Source organism: Heteronotia binoei, chromosome 4, assembly GCF_032191835.1.
Source record: "Heteronotia binoei isolate CCM8104 ecotype False Entrance Well chromosome 4, APGP_CSIRO_Hbin_v1, whole genome shotgun sequence".
NCBI lineage: Eukaryota > Metazoa > Chordata > Lepidosauria > Squamata > Gekkonidae > Heteronotia > Heteronotia binoei.
The window spans coordinates 88,143,306-88,157,112 of NC_083226.1; the positions used below are offsets into that span (position 1 = coordinate 88,143,306).

The 13,807-nt window shown below is 40.0% G+C and overlaps 1 protein-coding gene across 2 annotated transcripts in view; it reads right to left on the reverse strand.

The window, feature by feature from the left end:
• ADAMTS19 (ADAM metallopeptidase with thrombospondin type 1 motif 19) overlaps positions 1-13,807 on the reverse strand; it is a 248,877-nt gene that overhangs the window by 106,548 nt on the left and 128,522 nt on the right. For both annotated transcript variants that reach the window (XM_060235511.1, XM_060235510.1), the window contains exon 9: positions 4,608-4,748. In XM_060235511.1, the coding sequence (XP_060091494.1) occupies positions 4,608-4,748 (141 nt within the window). The remainder of the gene's footprint in view (positions 1-4,607; positions 4,749-13,807) is intronic.

Below are 13,807 nucleotides of genomic sequence, written 5' to 3' on the forward strand. Positions count from 1 at the left end.
TGGCTCAAGGCCTCCAGTTGTATTGGAGGTTCTTGTGTCCCTATTATCCATTGAAAGTTTTGTGACAGTTGTGAAACACATTGGAAATACCATTGTAAATTCATTCTGAACTTTGACGTCTTTTGTAATTATACTTAATGGAGCACTCTATGCTGCAAGCGTGATTGAAGGAGTTTTCAAGTCAACTTCCTGTACATTGGGACTCCTTGTTGGAATTTATATTGGGTCTTGTACCTTTAAAAGATGTTGTTTGTAACTTTTGCAATTCTATGAATTATATCTTAGTTATTTGGTCACTGTAACCTTTGGTTGTTTTATATACGTCCACCTGAAGGTTGGCTACCCTAGGCCTAGCAGCACTCACTGGGTGATTTGATGCCACTTGACTGACAACTTGTTGACACCTTGTTGACTGACAACTTGACTTGCCACTTGTTGACAAGTTGGTAAAATGTGGTTTGTTAAATGTGGTTGGTTAAATTTGCAGATGCTACTAAATTGGGGGGGGGGGGTTGCAAACACAGAAGAAGACAGAAACGGTATAGAGAATGACCTTGACAGGCTGGAAAACTAGGCTAAAACCAATAAAATGAATTTTAACAGGGTTAAATGTAAAGTTCTGCATTTAGGTAGGAAAAATCAAATGCATGGTTATAGGATGGGGGAGACTTGTCTTAGCAGTAGTATGTGCGAAAAGGATCTAGGGATCTTAGTGGATCATATGCTGAACATGAGTCAACAGTGTGATGCGGTGGCTAAAAAGGCAAATGCAGTTTTGGGCTGTATCAACAGAAGTATAGTGTCCAAATCACATGATGTGATGGTATTGCTTTACTCTGCTCTGGTATGACCTCATCTGGAGTACTGTGTTCAGTTTTGGGCACCACATTTTAAGAAGGATATAGACAAGCTGGAATGGGTCCAGAGGAGGGCGACGAAGATGGTGAGGGGTCTGGAGACCAAGTCCTTTGAGGAAAAGTTGAAGGAGCTGGGGATGTTTAGCCTGGAAAGGAGGCGGCTGAGAGGTGATATGATCACCATCTTCAAGTACTTGAAGGGCTGTCATATAGAGAATGGTGTGGAATTGTTTTCTGTGGCCCTGGTAGGACCAGAACCAATGGGTTGAAATTAAATCAAAAGAGTTTCCGGCTCAACATTAGGAAGAACTTCCTGACCGTTCCTTAGTGGAACAGGCTTTCTTGGGAGGTGGTGGGTTCTCATTCTTGGAGGTTTTTAAACAGAGGCTAGATGGCCATCTGACAGCAATGAAGATTCTGTGAATTTAGGGGGAGCTGTTTGTGAGTTTCCTACATTGTGCAGGGGGTTGGACTAGATGACCCTAGAGGTCCCTTCCAACTCTATGATTCTATAACTGGCATTACTTAACTTGGCATGGCTGCTTGCTCCTGTTCAGCCAATGTAACTTGGCAGTTGTCAATGTAACTTAGCAGTTGTCAACTCCAGGTTGACAAATTCTTGGAGATCTGAGGATGAAGCTTGGAGAGGATGGGTTTGAGGAGGAGTGGGACCTCAGAAAGGTATAGTGCCATACACTCAACCCTCCAAACCAGCCATTTTCTCCCGGGAAACCATTGTTGCCAATATACAGGTATGGGCTGAGGATCACTCAGAATTACAACTGCTTTCCATATGGCAGAGATCAGATCCCCTGGAGTTGCGGGGCAGTGAATGCCTTCACTTGGGTGGATAGGAAGACAGCAAGGGTGGAAGGCCTCCCAATATTAACTCGTAGTATTGGAATCCTTATTGGAACTGGAGTATTTTGTTACCTGCTCCTTTGCAGTGTTTTTTGAGTTCTCTGGTTTCACCTCATAGTTTCCCCATCTGGATAGTTCTCGACCAACTTCCAAATGTCTGAAGGCTGTCCCGGAGCAAAAGGTGCCTCAGACATCTGGTTTACGGTTGCCATTTTTTTTACTACTTAGCGATATGTGCAAAACTGCATAACCACATAATGTTTAACCTATGCATCACCAGAAGTTAGCCTTGCCTAGGGCTCCAGATAGTCTAGGGCCAGCCCTGTCCATTATATCATGGTGCATGTGTGGTCCTGGGGGTTCCCTGACCTTTCTGCAATCATTGCCAAACCTGCATGCCGCACCAGAGAGGGCTTGGTGCCCCCAAGCTTTCTTGCCATGTATTAAGAATTTAACATTCAGCTGGAAGAAGCATCTGTGAAACAGGGACAACTAAGTACTTACCCATTCACTGAAGATATATTGTGTATCGCATATTGCTGCACTTCAAGAAATATGAGTGCTTTGCTGCACGTTTGGAGGACTGAGTCCTTCGGAATTTTTTTGAAAATTTTTCTGCTGGGTTCTTGCCCCATCTATTGTCATCCTTTTTGTCATATGGATTGTCTTTTATAAGTATTTGACTGTGATATGAACTACTCTGCTTAATACTATTTGCCTATAAATATTATTTATACATTTTGAATCTTGTACTTTTTGAGGCTGGTAGTACGGAACCTGTGGTTCTGCCTCTCACTTGGGTATTGGCAGCCCTATTAGGTAAACTGCAGTAGTTAAGCTCTCTGCTTGCCATGCCTTTTTGCAAAGTTTCCTACAAGGAGGCAAACACTTGCATATACCACTAAACCTGTCAACCAAGCCAGCAATGGAGCAGGACAAGTTATTGCCATGCTGCAGCCTTGTAACAAGGATGTTGCTTCCTGCAGTCTGTTTCCCTCTTTCTTTCCTTTCACCCTGTTCCATAGTTTTCACTGCTCAGCCAGATCTTCTCTGTTAGCATACTATAGAAAATACAGCAATCTTTCCTAATTTCTTAATTTCTCTTCCTCTTTTCCATACTTTTGTCCTCCTACATTTTGCTCTCTTTCTTTCATGATATGCCTTCATTTCTCTCCCCCATTCTAATCCCCCCAGCTTATTTGTTCATCTTGGTCTCAGTTCCTTCACATTCCTGGTTGGCAACTTAGAATGTACTTAGTATAGTAATATAGTATAGCAGAAATCTCTTGATAATATTATGAACAGGAATGGGGGAATTAGTTAATATTTATCCATGATCTGTCAAAAGAGTTAAAATAATTTACTATTTACTAATAATGTCTAATTGGTTGCACATGTGAAACAAAAGTGAGAACTTCTCCCTCATTAGAGTTAATTATATCTTAATATCCTTAGAAAATGCTACTTAAGTTTCATGAAATGACAAATAATCCTTTCAGAAAATATCAGAAAAATCAAACCTAATAGCACCACTACATAATCAATTTGCCTCCAGTTTTGTGCTAGGCAAAGGTACAAGGGTAGTCTTAAATATATTTCCTATTGATTTACTTACTAAAGATTTATTGTGATTTGAAGGTTTTGTGGACCACAGCTCACTTCATCAGATTTAAGAAGTGTGTTCTATATTGGTATGCATAGGCACATAAAATTACAAAAAACATGGTTTGGATCAGGGTCATGCAGGAAGGCCCAGATGGAATCTTTGTCTGTGGCTCTGTGTACATGGTTTAGGTTTCCTCATTTATACTCACTATAACATCCCTGTGAAGTAGGTTAAGCTAAGAGAGAAAGACTAGCCCAAGATTACCTAGAGAACTTTGTGGGAAAGGGAGCATTCAAACGCAGGTTTCCTAACTTCTAGTCTCGACACTCTAACTTGTCAAGCAGCTCAAACTGAACAACATCTTGAGGTATTTATCATATTTAGTTATGTGACTGGACAAAATGAGCATTTTAAAAAAGTAAAGCTGGTATATTTTCTTTAACCCTTGCAAAGTTCTGCAGAATAATCTCAAAAATACAAAAAACCCCTATAAAGATACAGAATGCAGTTTGGGAATCTGTTGCTTCTACATTGTATAGCATTGGCTAATCAAATCGTGTCTTTGAAGCAGTAGGTAACTTTAAAGAAATGCTTCTTTTAACTTTGATACAGAAGCTGCTACAATCTTGCTGAAGTTGCTGAGAAGTTGGCAGATCTAAAATGTATAGCCACCACAAATTTATGAAAAAATGAAATGACCAATAGGGTTTGTAGAATCTTTCGGGCTCAAGTGCCGTGTTCTACTGGAGAAAGTTTTTCTTCCAGATGTTTCATTCTCGGCTGCGGAGAACATCCTCAGTGGCGTTGCAGCCGGAGCAGGCGCTCTGACCTTCTTGGCTGCTCTGCATTGAGTGAGGCCAGGGCTGCTGGAGAGTTGCTATTTCTAGGCTGGAGGGGGTATGGTGAAAGGGCAATAGGTTTGTGGATCTGCCCATTGTTTGGTGGGGCTTCCTGGAAGGGTAGTGATAAGGAAACTGGCTGTTTCACAAACCTATTGCCCTTTCACCATACCCCCTCCAGCCTAGAAATAGCAGCTCTCCATCAGCCCTGGCCTCACTCAATGCACAGCGGCCAAGAAGGTCAGAGCGCCTGCTCCGGCTGCAATGCCACTGAGGATGTTCTCCGCAGCTGAGAACGAAACATCTGGAAGAAAAACTTTCTCCAGTAGAACACAGCACTTGAGCCTGAAAGATTCTACAAACCCTAATGATGTTACCAGCTGTGAAAACCTGAAATCTTTGAAATGACCAATGTTAAACAAACAAAATTTTTGAATAAATTACCTGAGAAATCTTTCCAGATCTTCTCTGCTGCATCGAGACCATGAAACATCTCCAAGATTCTGTCCTTTAATCCATTCTCCAGACATGATATGGAGACCATCTGCACAAGATGGGTGGTCATTGTCATGATTTATTCCCATGCTAAAAATGTGAAAATAGTGAAAATAGACCTTAATTTAAAGAGAAAATGTAATAAAAGTTTTTAAAAGTGTTTACAGAAGAGTATTTACCATTGGAGTGAGCAATTCAGCATGCCTGGACATTAGAGGGTGCTACAGCACTAGAGGGTGCTACAGCACAGGTATTATATCTTTGAATGGGATGCCGCTCTTTGTCTTAACTTGGGAGCTGCCTTCTGACCTCGCCTCTCTGTCTTGTTTGTTCTCTCAGTGATTTCAAATGCCCTTTCTTCCATGGAGACACATGTCTCCACAGGTTTCTCCTGTAGATTAGGGGTGCAAATTCAGCAATACTGAGCTGGAAAAATTTCCATAAAATACCTTATTGATATTTTCCAGATTTTTTTTTTTCATCTGAATATAAAGCTTGGTATTGTTTAAAGCTTTCTGAAATAGCCAAGCCTGAAAAATCCCAAAAACATTTGGGATTTTTTGGGGCCACCAGAGTTTAGAGGAATTGCCTTCCCTTTAAATATCTTTCCAGGTGAACTTGCCATTTCAGAGTTTACTTGTGTCATGGCTTACAAAAGGCATTTAAAGGGAATGTGTTCCTTTTAAATGTCTTTCCCTCCTCCACTGGAAATAATGGAGGATGGGGACACCTTCTTTTGGAGCTCATAAATTGGAGCCCCTTGTCCAATCGTTTTGAAATTTGGGGGATTTTTGATGAGAGGCACTAGGAGCTATGTTGAAAATTTGGTGCCTGCCTCAAAACAGCCCCCACAGAGCTCAGTTACCTCCAGATTGATTCTCTATTATGCCATATGGGACCATTGACTATAATGCTCCCATAGAATATACTGAAGCCAAAAAAAATTGGAAATCCTGAATATTTACCAAATCCAAATGCCATACTGGTATTGCGATTCAGGAATACTGGGAACCCTCCTCCCTTTTTTTGGTCCAATATACCTGAACCAAAAAAATACTGTTGTTTTGGTTTGGTTTTTTTGCACACACCTACTGTAGATTCAGTGCCCTCATATTCCCACACACATAATGTCAGAAAATCCTGCCATTTGCAATAGGGAAAGTACTCTTTAAATTAGGCTCTCCCTTCTTTTGACTGTGAACTGGATCTACTTGTATAGTTGTAAGTTTTCAGCTTTTGCAAGAAACTTCTTTGATTATTTGTTTACTGCATTCAGAATCACATTTCTATGGCTGTGTAAGACTGCTGTATTAACCAAATATCCCAATAGGATTATGAGTGAATTTTTAAAATTTGAAAGGAAGTTTTCTTATTTGTTTGTGTTTCTCTTGCTTGGATAAAAGAGCCACACCAGTCACAGGAGATAAAAATAAGTTGAAGGCCAATTATGCAAAATCAGGTTAAAATTAGTGTTAAATTTTTTTAAAAAAATGACCTATGCATTTTTCCAACTCTGATCAACTGCTCTTATACTCCTTTTGAAGAATTACTGCAAGATGAACAGCTTCCCCTTACAAAGCCTGTTGGCAAAATGCATAGGGAATCCCCCCCCCCCCAATTTTAACTAATAAATATATATTTTACCTGATTTTGCACAATCAGCCTTCACCTTATTTTTATCTCCTATAGGCTATTTCTCTTGCTCGGCAAGAACAAAAGATACTGGGAATTTTCTTAACAGCTGGTCCCAAGCTCTGCACGCAGAAAGAAACTCCCCCCCCCCTTCCTTTTGAATTGCTAATATGACACAATGATACACAACCCTAGAGAAACCCAGCAGAGATAATTTCAACACATAGTTTTTTAGCATCAGCTCGAGGAAAAAGCTAATTTTTCATTAACTGCTCTACAGCCTTTGGGGTCTGATAATGAGATCACAAGATAGGAGAATGCAAAATTTAGTTATTAGTACATTGGCTAATTCCCAATTGGTGTACATAAAAGGATAAGAAACTGCAAAAGGGAAGTCTTAAGAAAGGCCTATGGAGCATAAGACCAGGCTAACAAGAGTTCTTGTTTACAGAATTTTCTCAATTAGGCTACAAGAAAGTGGAAGTGCAGAAATCCATATAGAAACATTGTTAAATCTAATTGACAAACTTTCAACTGTTGGTAAAGTGCTAGATGAGGATTTACAAATTGGACTGTTTCACTCTGGGTAGCACTGTGTTTGAACAAGAACTTGGGTTATAGGTGGACCAGAAGTTAAATATGAGCAGCCAATGAGAAACAGCAACAAAAAAGGCTAATGCAATTTTGGGGTGTATCAACAGAGACATAATATCCAAATAGCAAAATGTCATAGTCCTGCTGTGCACTGCATTGGTCAGGCTGCACCTGGAATATTGTTTACAGCTCTGGAGGTTTCACTTCAAAAGGATGTGGACAGAATGGAGCGAGTGCAGAGTAGAGTGATAAGTATGGTCAGGGGTCTGGAGACGAAGCCCTATGAGGAAAGGCTGTGAGGCTTGGAAATGTTCAGTCTGGAGAAGAGGAGGTTGGGGCGGGGCATGATTGATCTCTTTAAGTATATGAAGGGTTGTCACTTACAGGAGGGCAGGGAGCTGTTCCTGTTGGCAGCAGGGGAAAAGACTTACTATAATGGGTTTAAATTAAGGGCAGAAAGGTACCAACTGCATATTAGGGAAAACTTTTTTTACAGTAAGAGTAGTTCAACAGTGGCATCAACTACGTAAGGAGGTGGTGAGTTCCCCCTCACTGGCAGTCTTTAAGCAGTGGCTGCACCAACACTTGTCAAGGATGTTCTAGGTGGATCCTGCATTGAGCAGGGAGTTGGACTAGATGGCCTGTATGGCCCCTTCCAACTCTGTGATTCTATGATTCTACATTTCTTATCTGAATCTTATTCTGAATTCATTTCAACATTTAACGGGAAAGACCCCAAGTTGGAAGATGTTCTGGAACTGATTGAGAACTGTAAACAAAAGGGATATCATGAGCAGAACAACGCGAGACTGACTCAAGTTACATAGTTTGAGAGGCCAGGCCAAGGGGAGCAGGAATTAAGACAACTGACAACAGAAAGCCCAACTCCAAAGACAAAAGAAATGTCCCTCACTGCTTCAGTTGTAACAAGGCACATCATTTTCAGAGGGAGACCTTGCTCAATAGAAGTGTAAATGCCAGCACCAGCAATTAACCTCACAAATACAGAGACTTGTTGAAAGAAAGTCTCTTATTAAAGCAGAGTGGGCAGCAAAAGTGATCTCCTGAGACTTCTTCTGCTGAGCTGAGAGATCTCCAAGATGTGCCTTTGAACGATCTAGATCAACAACAATATCTACCTCATTTTTCAATCTCCATTCACCCTCCTTTAATAAACTCGAATCTTGATAATACGATACCTACTCTTCCATCTGAGACTCCATCAACCATCTACCCTCAACCTGAAACCAGGCAGCCCTCGGAAAGGCTGGTTGTTGCTGAAATCCATCCATCACCCACCACGTTTATGGATAACTCCATCAATCTTAAGGATAAACTCATTTGGCCAAGCCTTTGTGAACTTAGCAAAAACATTTCTAGAAGCCTTGAAAACGAAGGTATGATTTTTACTTCTTTCTGTTTGTCAAACCAATTATTCCAAGATGACTGACTGAGATCCTCTTCATTGTCTTCAATTCCAAATACTTCTCTATTATCGAATATTAAGATCATCTCGTGGAATGTGGCTGGTTGGTGGAATAAAACCAACGACGCAGAATTCACTAGTTACCTTAAGAACTTTGATGGCATCTTACTTCAAGAGACTTGGTCCCAAAGTCCAATCTACCTTGAAGGCTATAAGCCCTTTCGCTACCAGCCTTTAGAACCAACTCAAGAGGTCATTTTCAAATGGGTTTGTCTATATTTGTGTCTCTTCTTTATAATTTTGTATGCATCCCCTTACAGGCTGGGAGCTATCAAGCTTGTTTATGGAAATCTTTCTGTGATTTTGGAAAACATATATATCTCTTCTGCCCTAGATAAATTGGCCCTTTTACATCATTGGGAACGTCTGAATATAATTATGAATGAACTGGAAACTAAATTTCCCTCTACTGAAATAATAATAGCAGGGGATTTTAAATCAAGAGTTGGCAATGACAAAAAAATCTTTTTTAAGGCCCTTAACCTCAAATTAGATGCTACTTTACCACCTTTTTTTCCCTATAGGAGGCAAGCTAAAGATAGCTTTTCAAACTTGGCAGGCATTTGCTTTGCCAAATTCTGTATCCAACACAATAGGGTCTGGCTAAATGGCCTGGAAAGGTTTTCTCATTCTGGGGATTTTACGTTCATTTCTAAGAAGGTTTGCAGCACAATTGATTACATTACTGTCCCTCCCTCACTAGAATCTTATATAAAAGATTTCTGCATAGGTGATCTCATTATCAGTGATCACCTTCCACTTATTTTGACCCTCCATGCAGAGTTTTCCCCTGACCTTTCCCTTAATCTCTCTCTACACTTGGTGGATTCTACGTTCTTACCAAAAATCTGCTGGAATAATCAGACAAAATGAGAAGCTCAGTTACTTTTAAACTCTCATTCCCTTTCGAATAATAATAATAATAATAATAATAATAATAATAATAATAATAATAATAATAATAATAATAATAATAAAATTTTATTTATATCCCGCCCTCCCTGCCTAGGCAGGCTCAGGGCGGCTAACAACATTTCATAAACATACAATATAATAAATATAAAACTTTAAAATTAACATTGTTTAAAAACCAGTCAATATAATTAAAATTTATAACTTAATCTGACAGTGATGATGGTATTTCAACGCTAGTTTCTGTCAGTTTATACAATTTACATAATGACACAGGTCCTTAGACAGGATCGTATTGGCGAATCCTTTGTTAGCAACCGTATTCAGCAGTCCGTATATGCTAGTTTGAAGAGGGTGGTCTTGCAGGCCCTGCGGAACTGCGGAATCTTAGAAGTGTTTTAACTAATGCAACTAATCCTTCAGTGCTAATAACAGCCTATGATTCCCTAATATCTAACATTCTTAGTTCATTAAATGCTAGACCTAAAAATGTAAAAAAGGAAAGAAACATTAAATCTCTGCAACCCTGGTTTGATAAAGAATGTAGAGCCGTTAAAACTCTGTTGCGCAATACCTATAGATGCTACCGTGACTCCGGGGCTTTGTCCTTACCATCAGAGTACTTTAATCTTCAAAATCAGTTGTCTCAGGTTATTATAAACAAAAAGAATGACTATGCTAAACTTCAATGGGAAGAGCTATTCCAGGCTGTAATCTTAAAGAACGCTAAAAAAATTCTGGTCTATTGTATCAGGTGCCCATAGAGTTGATGCCCCTTCTATGTCTGCTATCTCACCCAATGTCTGGTACCAATATTTCTTTTCTATGTTCTCCCAAAGTACTTTATACACTTCTGGACCTTTCGAACTATCTCAGGTAGATCTTCCGGAGTGGCCCTCTGTGCCTTCTGATGAAGTTAAAGAACTAACTTCGCAATTGAAATTAGGTAAAGCAGCAGGTCCTGATGCTATTCCTTCTGAAATCCTAAAGTTAGGTTCAGATTGGTGGGCTACTCCACTCGCATCCCTCTTTACAAGTTTTGACAGAACAGGCATAATTCCTAAAGCCTGGCTCAACTCAATAGTGGTCCCAATTTATAAAAAAGGAGATCCTGCCATCCCAAATAATTACAGGCTGATTAGTCTCCTATCTACCATTGGCAAACTATATTCTAAACATCTGTTGAGTAAACTTGAACAATGGATGACATGAGAAAAAATTCTTGTTCTGGAACAACTGGGATTTTGTAAAGGCAAAACTACTCTTGATCATTGTAATACCTTGTCTCATCTAATTTCCAAATACACCATTAGGAAAAAGATGAAATTGTATGTAGCCTTTTTGGACTTAAAGGGAACATTTGATTCAATTGACAGGGACCTGCTTTGGGCTAAACTTGAACAAACAAGTATTGATAAAAGACTTCTCATGCTTATTAAAAAATTATATACTTCTAAATTTTGTCAGGTCAAATGCTCTTCACCAGGCAAACTTGCATCAAAAATCCCGTTAAACAAAGGGGTTAAACAAGGCTGTGTGTTGGCCCCTTTTCTGTTTAACCTCTTTCTTAATGACCTTTTTTGTCAGATATCGATCATCATAGTCCTAAACTCGGTGCCAGACATGTTCCCTTACTTTTATATGCGGACGATACAGTTTTACTATCTTGTTACAGAATTGGATTAAAACTCTTGCTTGCCCGTTGTATCACTTTCCTTAACTACAATAAGCTCCTTTTGAACTATGACAAATCTAAAATTGCTGTATTTTCCAAATCTTGGAAACTAATTAAATGGTCAATAGGTGGCAAAGAGATGGAACAAGTAAAATACTATAAATATTTAGGAATTCATTTCCAATATAACTCACTTTGGACTAATCACCGTAACTGTATAATTAAGTCAGTCAATGTTAACGTTGCAGCTATTCAGCGCTTCTTTTATAGTAGAGGCAATCAGTTTGTCCCAGCTGCGCTAAAAATCTTTAAGGCTAAAGTGATACCACAGCTCTTATATGGGGTCCCAGTTTGGATCACAACCTTGGACAACAACATTGAAGGTGTCCAATCAAAATTTCTACGGAAAATCCTGGGATTCCCAAAGTGTGTACCATATGCAGTTCTGTGTTTAGAAACAGGGATGAATCTTGTGGAAACACAAGCATGGCTAATGTTATTTAAATATTGGTTACGGTAACATTGCTATTCTGATTTGGAGAGCCTGATTTGGAGGACACTCTTGGAGCTAGCATAATGTTGCCCAAAAGGCTATCAGCCTGAAAAATTGAGGGCAGAATCTACTTTTTTTGTCTTTTAATGGGTTAATACCAGCCTGGCAGATGGTGGTAACAACTAGTACTACCATGTAGAGATATAAGAAGAAGAAAAACTGCAGATTTATACCCCACCCTTCTCTCTGAATCAGAGACTCAGAGCGGCTTACAATTTCCTATATCTTCTCCCCCCCCACAGACATCCTGTGAGGTAGGTGGGGCTGAGAGGGCTCTTACAGCAGCTCCCCTTTCAAGGACAACTCCTACACGAGCTATAGCTAACTCAAGGCCATTCCAGCAGGTGCAAGTGGAGGAGAGGGGAATCAAACCCGGTTCTCCCAGATAAGAGTCCACTCACTCAACCACTACACCAAACTGGCTCTCCCATCTAAGATTCCATTTAGCATCTCCATATATACCATATTTAGCCTTAAAAAATATTATTCAGTTTAGGATTGCACTATAAAAAACTAGATTCAAGTCCAGTAGCATCTTAGAGACCAACAAGATTTGAGGTATGAGCTTTCAAGTGGTGAAGAAAAGCAGCATGGTTTCTATACTTTGCTCTTCACCACCTGAAGGAGTTTCAAAGCAGCTTACCATCAGCTTCCCTTCCTCTCCCCACAACAGACGCCCTGTGAGCAATGCTCCCTCTAAACCAGGGGTGTCGAACTCATTTGTTATGAGGGCCAGATTTGACATAAATGAGACCTTGTCGGGCCAGGCCATGTGTGTCATAAAATGTAATGCCAGATAGTGGACATATAAACTGTATAAAGGGGGCGCAAACAATTTTTTTTTACTTAAAACATTAGCACTCTTGCAATATTTTGTTTTACAGTCTGATGTCATCTCTTGCTATGAATTATTGCATCAAAAACTGCAGACAATGTCTGTGCTGTACCAATCTTGAATATGCTGTTCAAGTGTTGTTTAAGTGTGCACATCTATAAGTTACAAACCTACTTTTGATTTATTGACATTCATTACAAAGATCTCATAGTCAATGCTTTGAGCCTCAGACCCAGAGGAAAACATGAAGCAGCTGGGCATTGTGAGCTTTTGTACATAAGTTGCTTCATGTGCTGGTCAAGATTATGTGAAGGTACCATGGCACAGACTGAGGGCTATGTGCTTGTCTGTAAAACTATAGTCTTCTCCAGAAAAATAACTACAACTCCTGTGTGGCAGTACAAGAACAGAGACAGCCATGTGCAATGATTAGTATCAGCCTACTATCTGGGAATTCAAGATCCCCAATCAAAGGAAAATGTGAAAGAAAAATCAATGGAAATTTCCTGGGTAAACCTGGACTAGACACACATACACTCAGCCTAATGCTAGCTTGTTATTTCTCTTCTAAATAATTCACATACTTTCCTATTGAGAAAGACTGGAGGGCATGAATACAATGAAAAAGATGAGGGGAACCCAGCTGCACTCATAACAATCCCAACAAATCTCCCTCCCTCTCTCTCTCTGTAGCAAGGCAAAAAGCTCATACCTTCAATAAAACCTCACTAGTAAGAACATAAGAGAAGCCATGTTAGATCAGGCCAATGGCCCATCCAGTCCAACACTCTGTGTCACACAGTGGCAATTATATATATATATATATACACACACACACACACACACACACACACTGTGGCTAATAGCCACTGATGGATCTCTGCTCCATATTTTTATCTAAATCCCTCTTGAAGGTGGCTATGCTTGTGGCTGCCACCACCTCCTGTGGCAGTGAATTCCACATGTTAATCACCCTTTGGGTGAAGAAGTACTTCCTTTTATCCGTTTTAACCTGCCTGCTCAGCAATTTCATCGAATGCCCACGAGTTCTTGTATTGTGAGAAAAGGAGAAAAATACCTCTTTCTCTACTTTCTCCATCCCATGCATTATCTTGTAAACCTCTATCATGTCACCCCGCAGTCGACGTTTCTCCAAGCTAAAGAGTCCCAAGCGTTTCAACCTTTCTTCATAGGGAAAGTGTTCCAGCCCTTTAATCATTCTAGTTGCCCTTTTCTGGACTTTCTCCAATGCTATAATATCCTTTTTGAGGTGCGGCGACCAGAAGTGCACACAGTACTCCAAATGAAACCGCACCATCGATTTATACAGGGGCATTATGATACTGGCTGATTTGTTTTCAATTCCCTTCCTAATAATTCCCAGCATGGCGTTGGCCTTTTTTATTGCAAACGCACACTGTCTTGACATTTTCAGCGAGTTATCTACCACGACCCCAAGATC